Below are 13,903 nucleotides of genomic sequence, written 5' to 3'. Positions count from 1 at the left end.
ATTGACTTCAGTGGGAGTTGCCCTAAGTTTCAGTCAGTTGTCCCTGTGCAAAAGGCATTAGGTTTTCCCAGGTGTCAATGAAGATAAAATGGAAAAGTAGGATGCACAGGTGTAACAGAGCCTTTGTAACAGGACCTGTAAAGCCTTTATTACTGATGATGTGTGAAATGGAAAGAACCCAGACTGACTGTCACATACAGGTAGAGTTTGCAGTTAGAAATGACACCATTTTACTTGTCAACTGAGCATATCGGATATAACTGAGTGCCGTTTGTTATGAGAAAAAAAGACTTCTGCGGAATTTCAAGGTGCCATTTTTGCAGTCACTTTTTCAGAGTAAAGCCACACTCTAACGCTATCCAAGTGATAAAGGGACAGTTGCAAGGAGCAGCGCGGCCCAGTGGTTAATAATACACATTGTCGAGTGGGATCTGAGTTGAGGTTCCAAGCTGCAAGCCCACAGAGGAAGCCATTGGGACAGGAAAGGTGTGGCCACTCTGTAGTAACCCCCTGGTGGATTGGGAGTGGTATGGATGGGTTCCACAGTTCCAGGCCTACTGAGCAGAGAGCAGATCAGAGCCTTTGAGGGAGATGGGATCCAGAGCTCACCTTAGAAAAGTAATAAGCAGGAGCTTTGACAGTGTTCCATATGGTAAGATTAATTGTTAAGATCTGAGGAAAGTCTGAGCATAAATTCACCTCTGTTTTCACCATTACATGAGTACCTTTACCCTGTGTGTGTGTATGTGTAACCTGTGTGTCTGACGTATACCTGTATCCGATGCAGTCCCTCCCGGATGGTCATGTCCCCGGAATGAGAATGGACAGAGGAGTGTCTATGCCTAACATGTTGGAACCAAAGGCAAGTGCAGCTGTTATTCACTTTCCTTCGAGACAGTGAAGGTTTGACTATGTACTGCCGATGAGATACTATAGGAAATGTCTTGAGTCCCTGTTGTTTCTCTTTACCTCATCCCAATCATTGCTCCTTATGTGCCAAATCTCTCCCTCTGTGCTGGCCCCCACCTCGCATGGGTGTGCCTCCTGTCTGCTCCAGGGGTGGGACAAGAGCAGCCACAGTGGGCAGCCCCTAGGAGGGATTTCAGGGGGCAACACTGAGAGGCTGAAAGCGCCTGAGTGATGCCAAATGCAGCTAATTCCCCATCCAGCTGTGAAGCTGCCACATCCAAAACAGCAGGAACCCACAGTGCTTAAACCTGGATAGACGCATAACTCAGGAACAGGCGCGTTTAGCTGCAGCGAGGCCGGGTTAGTTACAGAGCGTTAGTGGAAAGGAAAGGGCTTAATTCTCACACTAGGGCCTCTTTATACCACTCCAGCTGTGGAAAGAGGCCTTAGTATAAATGAGCATCAGATCCTAAAAGTTAAATAAGGTTTGATACCCAAGTTGCTGGAGCAGGAAGAGAAGTCATTTATACACAGGCATTGTCCAACTTACCCACCTGTGTATGCTGACTGTTAGTAAAACAAATGCAGTTATCAGCATAGCTGTTATGCCTCTCCTTACAGTACGTCTGAAGTCTGTGGGTTAGAGCAACACACCTTTCTAGGGGTGCACACCAACCCATAAGAAGAGATCATTCTCCTTATTAAGAGATAATGTGAAGCTGCCTGGTACAGGGAACAGATGCATTTTCCCCACCTTTGCTTTCGAGCAAAGCTCACAGCCTTTCTGAGATTCTCTCTTTCCGTTTAACTCCAGTCCTGTTTGAATGGTATAGTGAACCAAAAGGGAAGCCTGAAAACATTATTTTCAAGAGTAATTGAAACACAATGGGAAGGGACTGCAGCAGTGCATCTTTTCCTGTGTAATAGTACTGCACCTGCCTTGACGGGACTGTATGTAACAAATTGGCACAGCTACCTGTCCAACTGGCAGAAGCCCTGTACAATCTCAAGTTGACTCCTATGTGACCAAGAGGAATGTTCCTCAGGTGCACCTCCGCTTCCCACACAAACATTTAGACTGACGCGTGCTCACCAAAATTTGTCATTTCTCAGTATTAAAATGAAACACTCATGTGACCCAGGTGCATTAATCCCCATGTGTATAGATTACACTCAACTCTTATGGTCCTACAATATCTTGGATTTTTGTGTAAAACATAGTGAAGGAAGTAAATAGAGGCATTGTTCTTGGTCATTCCTGTTAATAGTTACAGGGAGAAGATTGTTACCAGCTAATGTGAAACGTGGCTTATGAGAAATGAATTGGGCGGTGGGGGGGAGTCTGATTCCTTTTCCGAGCCTGCAGATGGCAGCATCCGAAATTAGTTATCACCTAAATTGGCACAAACTGAGACCCCAAGTTGGTAGCCTCAGCAGAGAAGCCAAAGTCTTAAGCCGGCAAAGAGGCTGGAGCACCATTGTAATCCACCTCGCCATTGAGCTGCCACCTCTACCGAATTTTACGGGACGGTCCCAGTTTTGAAGAGCTCGAGAAGTGAGACAGATGGTGGGAAGCTTGCGGTGCTGCTGCCCAAACCTGTTCTAACAATGAATAACAGACTCACATCTCCAGGGCTGTCAGTCCAACTGCCTTCATCGGCCCTACATTAACTTTTGAAAAGAGGGATTCTTAGGGTGTTTGTTGAGAAAGGGATGTCATCGCCTGGGTATAAAATGTAATACTTTACAACTGTGGCTAAAGGCATTTTGGGACTGAAACAGAGTGTTGATAGTGAGAGGGATTCAATTAGAGCTGCGGGTTACGTTGTATACATTTCTCTATTGCTGGTTAACCTGCTGAAAAACTATGGTTTTGCCAAAATCATAAGGGTCGATGTTTCTGCCTTTAGGGTGAGCAGCAATTTTTGCAGACAACATTGCTTTTTCTGCTTTTGAGCCGGCACCAGACATATTATAGAAGGCCCTAGCCCTGGCTTCATAAGCCTTGACCTACATGAAATGTACATTTTAAAAATATATTTATATATCTACCTTGGGGAATTCACCACTCCCTAAATCCTGCTTTATTCTGGCTCCTTACTCCAATATAATGCCTGCTTTGATGCAGTATAACTCCTTACAGCCACCATTGCTGTTGATGGACCCAGGCAACATATTTTTAAATAACTGTTTTATTCTTGCTTTGGGTGGCAAATTCTGACATTTTCCTAAGGGTAAAATTTATGGGAATTTTGCTGGAGTAAAAGTTTAGTTTGCGTTGACATACAATAATGTAGGGCCAGATTCTCAGCTGGTGTAAATTGGTGTAGCCCAATTAACTTGCCAACAGCAACTTAAATGAGCTGAGGCTTGGCTCAAAATGTGTGTTTATTGCCCATGAAAAATGTGGGATGTGGAAATCGGTGAATTTCACGAAACTTCACCCAATAAAAACAAGGAACGAGTGCCTCAAAAGGAGGTTAGGGTTTGTGTATTCTGAAACCAAGAATTATGAACTATGCTATGTAGTGAATTTTTAAATCTAAAACGTGATGATGACCTCAAATCTTTGAAATAAGCTTTCCCTGTGTTCACTGTGGTTATTTTATGACAAGTTACACTTTTTCATATAAAATTGTATATTGTAGTTATTTTAAGTGTTGAACAGAAACAATGTAACTCTTAAAGTATAAAGTAGAACTAATTGTACAATTATGAGAATGTCAGACTCTAAGACATACTGGTTGTAAGATATGGTTAAGTACACATTATTTAAGTTATTAACTACAATAAACTCAATGGTATGTTCATTTATGGCTGAATCTTATTTATTATGCTTCTGAAAAATGTGTTGGGATAGTTGGTGACAATGGAATGAACTTAGTGAAGCAGGACAACACAGAGTTTTGTTACCAGGGACAGTCTTAATGTCTAAGAACGTTACGTGTATTTATAACATTGGCTGGCTGCATAGCGGTTTCTGTGAGAGGACTTGATGGTCTCTGTCCTTTCCCCAGTGGACAAATATCCATATCACTAAAACCACCACCACAGCTGGCAATAAAGGCCAACCCAATTTGCACTGAAGCCCATGGAAAAACTCACATTAACTTAAATAAGAATTGGGTCAGGCCCTAATTGAGAAGCTTGTGGGCATGCTCAGCAGAGAGGCCAAAGGTGAAATGGACAATAGAAGGTGGACCATTAGATTTTCCATTACCTTTCGACATGGTCTTTCTAAGTTATAGCAAAGACACAAAGGTGTCTTGGCAAAGGGACACCTGCACTGTTGCTGTCTATGCTGTAGATGTTTGATAACTAAACAGAGGGCTTCAGTTTCCAGGGCTGTGAATCCAGCACTTTATTTTAGGCACCAAATTTTATTAATTCCTTTCTGTGGCATATCATTTTGATTGGGTTAGATTGATTAGGGAATAGCTGACAGGAAAAGCTCCAAGGCTTTTCATTTTAAAACTGTGGCATTAAACCTGTCCAAACAAATTAAGAGCATGATTTTCCTTAGTTCCAAAAATTGATTAATGCAGAATATCTGAATATTCAATATTAACCAAACCAGAGAACCTCATAAAATATTGTAGAGAAGATTTAATGGATGTATGCCATGTTAAAGAAGGGGAAGGCATGTAAGATAAATTCCAACTACAAAATCTTTTTCTGCAATCCATCCATGATGTCAAGGTCAAAATGCACAGTGGGGACCTGTGATTTGTTTGTAAACAAATCAACAAACAACATGAAAATAATTAATCTGATAAATTTCACTCAACACAAGGCCCAATTTGATAACTAACAAAGTTGTTAAGAGATGCTACTTTTTCTGACTGTACTTTCAGGTGGTGGTGGTTGAAGCACAATAAACTTTAGTTCTTTTCCTTAGAACTGTGCAAATTATTGCAACCATCAAACATGTTCCTGGATGCTACATATTTTACCTAAATAAACTCCACGCTAACTTACCAAGTGTCAAAAAATTGACTAGAGATGCATCTTTGTGGCTAAAAACAAATATATATATTGTACTTTTTATATAAGTCTGTGGGAAGTGTGGATATACACATCTCTGAAAATGGTGCTGACGTGTATTGTACCTACAAAATGTGGTCGAGTTGGTTTTGTTAGCGAAGGAGTATTTGTTCAAGCCAGATTGGACTTCACTTTCAGGCAACTTAAAGAAGCTTTTTTATAGTTTTGTTATTTCTTTCTAAGAACAGTGGTTGTGTGGTTAGGTGAAGAATACATGTATGTTCTTTTGTTTTTGAATGTAAATACGTCTCTTCCTCCCCCCCACCCCAATCCCTCTTATACACGAACAGATTTTTCCATATGAAATGCTCATGGTGACCAACAGAGGGCGAAATAAAATATTACGGGATGTAGACAGAACCCGGCTTGAGGTAAGGAAGCAAGTTCCTAAATGTACTTTCCTACTGAAGTTTATTTTCCTCCTTTGAACGATCAAATGTAGAAGTGTAGGCCCTTGGTTAGAACCAAGAAGCCCTCTCAGAAATGCCTTGCGTAGCAATGGAGATTTGTCAAGAGGAAGGATTCAGGAGGTGGTAGCAAAGGCGAAGAGTTAAATACTGTAGCAATTGCAAATCTGCATCGAGGCATGAGTATGAATGTCTCATTTAACCTCATCGACGGAGCAGCTCAAGCATCCAGTTGTATTTGCTCGTAAATTGATGAGAAGGCAGATATTGGTAAATCGTTATCCAATAATCATAGGAACATGAGATCAGGTCCAGTATCACATCTCTGACAGTGGCCAGTTCTAGATGCCATAGGTGCTAGAACTAGGGGTGCTGGGGGTGCTGCTGCACCCCCCTGGCTTGAAGTGGTTTCCACCATATACAGGGCTTACCGTTTGGTTCATTAGCTCTCGGCACCCCCACTATACAAATTGTTCCAGCCCCCCTGCCAGATGCTACGGAGGAGCCAGGGACTCCAGAGTGCCCTGGTATGGAATAACCTGCCCACAGCAGAAGTTTCTTCCCAGCTGCCATTCGTTAGTGTCTGGCTTATGTCTAGAAGCGTGAGGTTTATGTCTCTACTTCCACATAAAAAATTGTTCATGAATGTGGGTTAAGGAGACTTGGGCAGTTGTGTGATGTTCTGACTGCCTGTGGTTCTAAACCCGGTTTCTTTGAAGGGGGCCACCAATATCCACACAGCATTGTGGTCATTTCTATATGTTTTTAAAGGAATGGCTCTGTGAGCTATAGCTGTAATCCTGCCCTGTGTTTTGCTCGTGCACCAGGGAGAGCTTCATCCCCCCACCCAACATATTCTAAGCAGCAGCCGAGGAAGAAACCTGTGTAGAGTCTGAGACAGCACTATGAGGGGGTGTGGCCAGTGCAGGTGCTGGTGCACCACAGCCTTTAGGGAGCGTGGTTTGCTGGAGAGATGGCTTGGTCAAACCTTTCCTTCCCTGCTGCACATGCCAGCTGGCCCAGTGTATTGCCAGGAAGGGCGTCCTTCTGAAAATTTCCCCTTTAATCGCTCTCTGTCTGTTTCCCCCCCCCCTTAAAATGGAAACAATAATACCTATGTCGCAAGTGAGCTGAGAAGTCTAATTAATGGGGACACAGGAAACCCAGTGGATAGAGCACTAGACTGGGATTCAGGAGACCTGAATTCAATTCCGGGCTCTGCCGCTGGCTGGCTGGGATGTTAGGCATGTCATGTTACTTCTCTGTGCCTCAGTTTCCCCAGCTGTGCAATGGGGATGATACTTGTAAAGTGCTTGGGGGACCTACTGATGAAAATCACTATATGAGATGTGTAGGTATTATTACGAATTCATTTGTGGTGGCTAAGCCCTTTGAGAGCTTTGTTAGCATTATTTCAGTGTGTGTCCCTGGACCTTTAATCAAGCCCCTACGGCTAGCACTGGAGCCGCTTGCCAACTTACCCTCGCTCCCTGAGACTACTGCTGTGCTTTGGAATGAAATCTTTAATGCACCCATTCTCCACTGGCATCTCCGTGGTGGTGACTGACTGTCTGTGCTTTTCTCCCTTTCTCCAGCGTCACTTAGCACCGGACGTTTTTCAAGAAATATTTGGCATGACAATACAAGAGTTTGACAAGTTACCTCTTTGGAGACGCAACGACATGAAGAAGAAAGCAAAACTCTTTTAATTCACTCTACATTTATAGCCCTTTAAACGAAACAAAACAAATTGCATAGGATATTGTATGATAAAGTCCATATTCTCTTTGGAGAGCAACTTACTCATCCACCAAAAAGGGAAAATCTGACAAAGGCACCTGTATTCATAGCAATTGGGCCAACATGAACATTTGCCAATGGGGTAAAAATTTCTATGTTCAGAAACTTGATGGCAATTTTCACATGTGTAAACTTTTTACATGTCGTATACATGATAGGAAGTGGTTCTTTTCTTCTCCCTCAATAATATTCCCTTTAATTTTTGTCCAGAATATGACGGACTTTATTGCTAGAGCCAGGAAGTGCGCTTAGGATGCCTAGTAGAATGAAAGAATTGTAATCACTTCAAGAAATGAATATATATACATATATTCTGTAGTATACCCATATGGTAAAATTAATCCTTTTTGCACACCATTTCTTAACTGGCACTGTTTTAAAACAGCATATTCTTTCTGTTATGAAAGAATGAGGCAGGCAGTTTGCTCTGTTCTGCTGCATACCAACCAAATTATTGGAAAACAAATTCCCTGCTTGTACTTGTACTACATATATGCTAGGATATCAATAGTGAATTGCTGTGTATGTTTTCAGATCTTCCCTCCTCCATACTTTCTGCTTTAATTAACATGGCCTGGGCTTTACCAGTCCTTTAAGTAAAGGGAATGGTGTAGGAGTGGCAGTTTTCTTGTTGTTTAGTCTGGGGATTTAGGGAGGGTGGTGGGTGGAGGAAATGAAAGAGTTAAAAGGAAATTCTTCTCAAGTATGCTCTGGTGCACACCCACAGACTTTGGGCCAAATTCCCTGCTACTGCAAAATGGCTCAGCTGCACTGAGTTGCACCAGCAGAGAATTTTTTTCTGTGTGAGCAGACATGCGATTTAACCCCTCTTGGCAGGGGAAGGGAAGTTTCTATGTGAAATAGTCCTATCTTGCACCATGTCCTCCCAGTATAGGCTTATTGGTTACATCACTGTTGCAGACATTGACTATCAAGCTGAGCACTTTTTTATTGTTTGTTGTTTGTTAACGTTTTCACTCATGCTTTGAAAAGAGGGTTTGGAATTTCTTTGATGCTACAAAGATGCACCCTGGTATTTTTTTGGTTTTGTTTTGTTTGTTTTTTTTCCTTTGTGCCTGGCACGCTTTGTAGGGTGCAGGAAATCATGCAGGGTAGTTTTTTGAATCGAGTTATGCTTATTATTGTTTGCAATCTTTTCCCACTGTGCTCCAGAGTGTGAAGATTGCCTGTATATAACTTCACTGCTTGGAGGGCAGGTTGTGTTCACACGAGGACGCGAGGAACACATTACCTTCCCTGAATGAATGCTTAGCTGCTGAAAGGTCAACGTCTTCTCTACATTGGTGCTGAACTGCCAATGTATCCCTCTCTTTTATGAGTGCGCTAGTCTACAGAGGGATGTCAAGATTTTACTTTTAGATTTGATAGTCCTCATGGGAGACACCAGAGCCTTTTGTGTTTTCCATTACTGAGGACTAACACATAGACATCAGGAGGAGGAAGTGGTTAGGTCTGGTAGGTCATGTAGGAGATTTGAGATTCTGGATCATTGCATTGAGTTCTGCACTTCTGCTCCAGTAGGACTGCATGTTGTCCTATAACTAATCATCTCAATGTGCAGAATTAACCAAATCCTGCTTTCTGGTTGCAGTCCCAGAGAGGCGTGATCCAACAGAACCAGTGCTGTTCCACTGAAGAGATCTGGGCAGAGGGTTTAGTATTTGGGGGACCCGTCTGCGGGGGGTCCATACCGCCTGCATGCTAGAGAGCACAGCCAGGGGAAAGGGATAGTGCAGACCAGGGGATGAGCTGGTGGAGGTGCTACCATGCAGCGCCATCAGCCATTACCCCTATGGAACAAGAGCACAGAAGTTCTCAGTGAACAGCATAACACTGGTCCAAATGAATCCCTGGGGGTAATTCCAGTGACTTCAGTGGGGTTACAGCAAGGATCAGTTCAGCATGTTGTTTTATTTCATGTTCCAGTACAAGCATAGTAAACATTTCCAGATTACTATTGACAAGTAAATGGGAGTGGAATAGCTGAAATGAGATGCAAATCCGGGTTACCAATGAAACCAAACACAGCATACTGAAGGGGCAAACATCTTATGATTGGGGAGTTTGGTAGGGTTGGAACTTACTGAAATTTGCTGTTTGTTTCTTGCAGATTATGGTTCAATTTCAAGCTGGATATTTTGAGTATCAATTTTTAAAAAAAATTCTGAAATTGTTTAGGCCCCAACCCTCCAGATGACTCCACACAAACATAGTGTGACAGACGCTGGTGAGCAGTGATTTGGAGGGTCGGCCTTAGTCTTTTTCCCAGTTCTAATTTTCAGTTCAAAGGATGTTCTCCTGCATAGCACAGGAAAAGCTGCAAGCTTGCAGACCACATTGTTCCCTCCATCTGTAGATTTATTATTAAACATCTCCACAGCCGACGAGGGAACGTTATCCAACAGAAAAGTTGAAAAACAGCAAAGTTTGAATTTCAAAATATCTGATCTGGTTATTTTCAGTGCTTTATTTTCAAAAACCCAAGCTATGAAAAATGACTTCAGGTTAGATTGTATCTATTTCTAACCAGTTCCGACCTATCGTCACTATCCCTGCTTAGAAAGAAATGAAAGAGAAGCCAATTTAGATGCCCCAGACATCTTAGTCTACACACGTCTTCAGGATTTTGCTATGTAGAAGCTGGTGTCATTGTCCTTTACAACCATAGGTTTCTCCATTACTAAGAAATACATGAGGACATTCAGGAAAGTTAAGATGACTCAAATAAATGTGTGAAGTTAAAGCACATTCATTACAAAGTGTAGATGCTGTCATTCAGGACAAAAGTGATGTTAGTTCACTGTAGCTAAATTCTCTGCTACTGTGAACTAATGCTGCTTTACCTCACAACTTTAGTTTCATCTTAACTTTCCTGAGTGTCCCCATGTACACAAACCTTAGGAGATCCCATGTCTTTAAGGATCACTGCTGCAGCCCTGGGGCCTGTTTTCTCCAGTGGGCAGCTAGTAATTCTCACCACAAGTTTTTCTACCTTCCCATCAGCCTGAGAAGGCAAGTAGCAGCCTCATAAACAGAGACATAGCCCCAGGGAGAGGCTCCTTAGTCAGTTTGTGAATCATTTCCTAGCACCACTCCCATATTCTGTTGTTTTGGGGCATATCTTCAAGATGTAGGTAAATTCCCCCTCCTTCTTCAACGTTCCCTGAAGATATGGTGCTGTTCATGTAGGTTCCCATTTGCAGATACAAATGCATATTTGGAGCACGCAGTTACCTGATTGCTGATGTGTGCGCATGTTCTGAGTGTACTGGTGCGTTGCCATGATTGGCCTGGGTCTAAATCAGTGCGGAATTTGGCCATAGGCACTTCTTTTTGAAAATGCCGCCCATTACTTATTGCCTTTCATTCAGGTCTGCAGCACCCATAACAGCAGTGATGAGATTGCTAAAGAATGCTGTGTGTAGCTTGGCAATATTCGTCAGTGTAGTTGGGATCAAGTAATTTGACTTACCGTTTTTGTCCCCTCTCCTGTCAACTAAGAGACAGAAAAAAGACATGAGAATTTTTATATAAACTAGAAAGAAGCAAGAAGGAAGACTTGGCCAGTCCAATGTCCTTGCACTATATTGTAAGTGAACTCATTTCAGGCTTGAAAATCGGAATGATAGTGCATTTATCTTAATACGTGCATTGTGTCTTCTCTGCAGATTAAGCCAGTAGCTGGAAGGATAGATTTGGAAGTTTTTAGACTTGTCTAACACTTTCAGCTTCCCAGTGAAACATGAAACCATTTTTTTTCCTTTCAAAACTTGTTTGAGGAGCTTCATTATATTATTTTGTCTTCCTTAATGGATAACTTCATGCTGCTGTTATTTAAAACAGATTGGCGCGCTCTTAAGAGTTTGAAAAGATTGTCTAACAACAATGCACGTTTGTTCTCAGTTTCTGGTTAGTAACTGCTCCTTAAATTTGCTTTGTGGTGACCTGTAAACTCAGATCAGCTGCCGTATGCGGTGAAAAGAGTCAGGCTGGAAAAGTGATGAGAGGGTTATTGGTCTTACAAGATGCAAGACTTAATTTTGTGATTCTGATAACTTCCTGGTGTTTCCTGTCACTGAACTGTCTTTTCTTTGACATTTGCCTATTTTAAAGTTTGATTTACTCTGATGCTGAAGGTTTTGCCATCCTTTCCCCATTCAGAGGCACACCTTGGAAAGTCTTCTTCGCCCAGATGGTCCAAAAGTCCTATCATCTGGGGAGAGTCACTAAGTCTCTTTGGAAAGATTTGTTAAGCTTGAATTAGCCACCAGCCTTTGAAGCCAAATCCCTTTGATAAGTAGTTGCCTCTCTCGAGATGTTTATGCTGTGGCCAGTTTTAAAATTCAAATTCATCTTTACAAAGAGAGAAATCTTTTGTGCTGTTATAAATATGGCAGGGATGCCTTGAGGCGGGGAGTGGGTCTGGCTCAGCTAGGGTCCTCCAGGGCTCCTCAGAGGTGAGTTTAAAGTACTTAAGAGGAAATAATTGCAGATCAGCCAAGTGCTGCTCACTCTCAAAGCCCCTTGAAGTCACTGGAGTCATGGACAAATGTAAATCCGGAGTAACAGGTGTAAATCAGGAGTAAGTCTACTGAAGTCAATGGAAATAAGCTGGTGTAAAAGGTGACCGCAGAATCAGCCCACAGAAAGAGAAGAGTGCACTCAGCACTGCCAATGCTGTATCCCAAAGACCTAATACTGAGCAGGCCTGAGCACCTGTAGCCCCCATCGACTTCAATGGAAGTTGGGAGAACTCAGCCCTTGGAAGGGCTGGACCTTAGGATGGAGGAGTTATGTAATGAATGAAAAACCTCCTCTTTCTCTCCATCCCTTTCCCCTCTTCGATATCTATTAACACCCTTTCAGGAGTCAATGTGTGGGGAGGGGCGGTTTGGTTTTTGTTTTGCTATGACACACTCCACATGTTGGACATTACTTTATATCCACTGAAAAGAACAGTCACAAGAAGATTCACCACCCACCCCATTGGAGGGAACAAGCAAAGCACCCAACCTGTCCTGGAGCCATGGTCATCTCTGTCCACTACACACACTTGGGTCTTGATTCTACAGTCCGCGCTCACTTGAGCAGCCCCGGTGCCACTGCACTGTTCACCCACTCAGACTTTGTGGGACTGTTCAGGCAAACAAGGGCAGCAGGATTCTTAGTGCAGACACATACCGGGGAGGGCTGTTTAGACCTGGGGTATGGTCTTACACTATTGCAATGTAATGAGGAGCATAGAAAGTGCTACTGAGCTCTGTGATGAGAGAACAATGTGCCTTTCTCCTTTGGTATGAAAACACCGCCAGTGGTTGGCTACAAGACCCACAGTGGGTGGCAGCTGGTGTGGATTTTGTCTTGTGATTCCCTCCCCCACCTTTTGTGTCCCATTTAAATGATAAGAAGACCAGTGTCATGCACAGATTTGGACGTTCCAGTTGAAGGCCCCCCCTTGTCAGGCATCATCTCTGACGCCAATAAGCATATTCATTTACATGTAAGCACCAGTTCAGGAAGTGGGGGGGGGGAGAATAATTGGCCATCAGTGTTGTTGCCATGAATTACTTCATTTCCCAAAGGGCTTCTAACAAGGAAATGCAGTTATGTTAATTACTTCCTCAAAATGTTCATCCACAGGAGAGAATATTGATCCTGCATGCTTTGTGATCGTTGTTTTCTGAGATGAAGCAGCCCTTACGTTTTGCTCTGGAGGCAAATAGGTGTTTCAGCTGCACAAGCTTGCAGAATGTTCATGGTCAGTGTATCAAACACTGCACTTTGGGCCAGATTTTCAAATGTATTTAGGTGCCTAATTCCTAAAGACGCAGAGAGGAATTGAAAGTCACTGGGAGGTAGGTGCCTATATGCCTCTTTTGGACCTGATCCAAAGCCCATTGAAATCAATGGAAAGACTCCCATTGACTTCAACCTGCTTTGGATCAGGTCCTTATTCAGCTGGCTAGGCCAGAAAAATATCTATCCCAGAAGCCATTTCTTCCCACAGTAATGAGTTTTTTGTATCATTAATGAAACTGTTCTGTGCAAGCAGAGTGACTGTGTGTGAGTTACTAACAACCCTTCAGTAAGGGGGCCTTATAGATGGTTGGGGTTTAAGTTTTGGGACATAAAACTAACTTTAAAAAGAGATTTTGTTTTAAGTTGATAGGTTTTAGCGATGGGTTGTTTGTTTTGGGTTAGGTTTCATTATGTTTTCTCCCCTCCCTTCAGAAACCTGACAAACCAGCCTTTTTTGAAAGATTCCCTTTCTTTTTCAATGGTTTGCGGTATAGCTCTATTTCCGAGTCTTTCTGTAAAAGTGAATTGATGTCTGTCTGTACAGTAAGTCCTCTTGTTTGCGAAATGAGAAGTTGACCTAGGTTGCTGTTCTGTACAATTACTGATCTTCTCCACTTTCATATTGCAAGCAACACATATTGCACTCCTATGCCACTATAATCTGCATCACTGTTGTACTCAAATCAAGTCAACGAATAAAGTTTTGTGCTTTATTCTTAAGGGGTGGATGCAAACTGTTTCATTCCTTTTTATTTATTTTTTCATGTTCATGGGTTTTTATTAAAATCTTTTTATAAATCGGGATGTTTACTAAGAACAACAACAACAAAAAACCTCATAGAGCTGAACAGATGGAGGCAGATGAGTTGCAAAGGATATTTACTAGCAGTACAGTACTCATAGTTTCCCATAAGAATGTCACT

The 13,903-nt window shown here is 42.4% G+C and overlaps 1 protein-coding gene across 4 annotated transcripts in view; it reads left to right on the top strand.

Annotated features, from left to right (window-relative positions):
• The window catches only part of ABLIM1 (actin binding LIM protein 1), a 210,613-nt gene extending 196,913 nt beyond the window's left edge, over nucleotides 1-13,700 (top strand). For all 4 annotated transcript variants that reach the window (XM_026651133.1, XM_026651129.1, XM_026651131.1 and 1 more), the window contains 3 exons: nucleotides 788-862; nucleotides 5,244-5,324; nucleotides 6,956-13,700. In XM_026651133.1, coding sequence (XP_026506918.1) covers nucleotides 788-862; nucleotides 5,244-5,324; nucleotides 6,956-7,069 — 270 coding nt within the window. In that variant the 3' untranslated portion in view covers nucleotides 7,070-13,700. The remainder of the gene's footprint in view (nucleotides 1-787; nucleotides 863-5,243; nucleotides 5,325-6,955) is intronic.
• The last annotated feature ends 203 nt before the right edge of the window (nucleotides 13,701-13,903 follow it).

This window comes from Terrapene carolina, unplaced genomic scaffold, assembly GCF_002925995.2.
Source record: "Terrapene carolina triunguis isolate 2854851 unplaced genomic scaffold, T_m_triunguis-2.0 Scaffold95, whole genome shotgun sequence".
Taxonomy (NCBI): Eukaryota; Metazoa; Chordata; order Testudines; family Emydidae; genus Terrapene; species Terrapene triunguis.
Note: the sequence above shows the minus strand (reverse complement) of the source record. Positions and strands in the feature narration are given on the sequence as shown.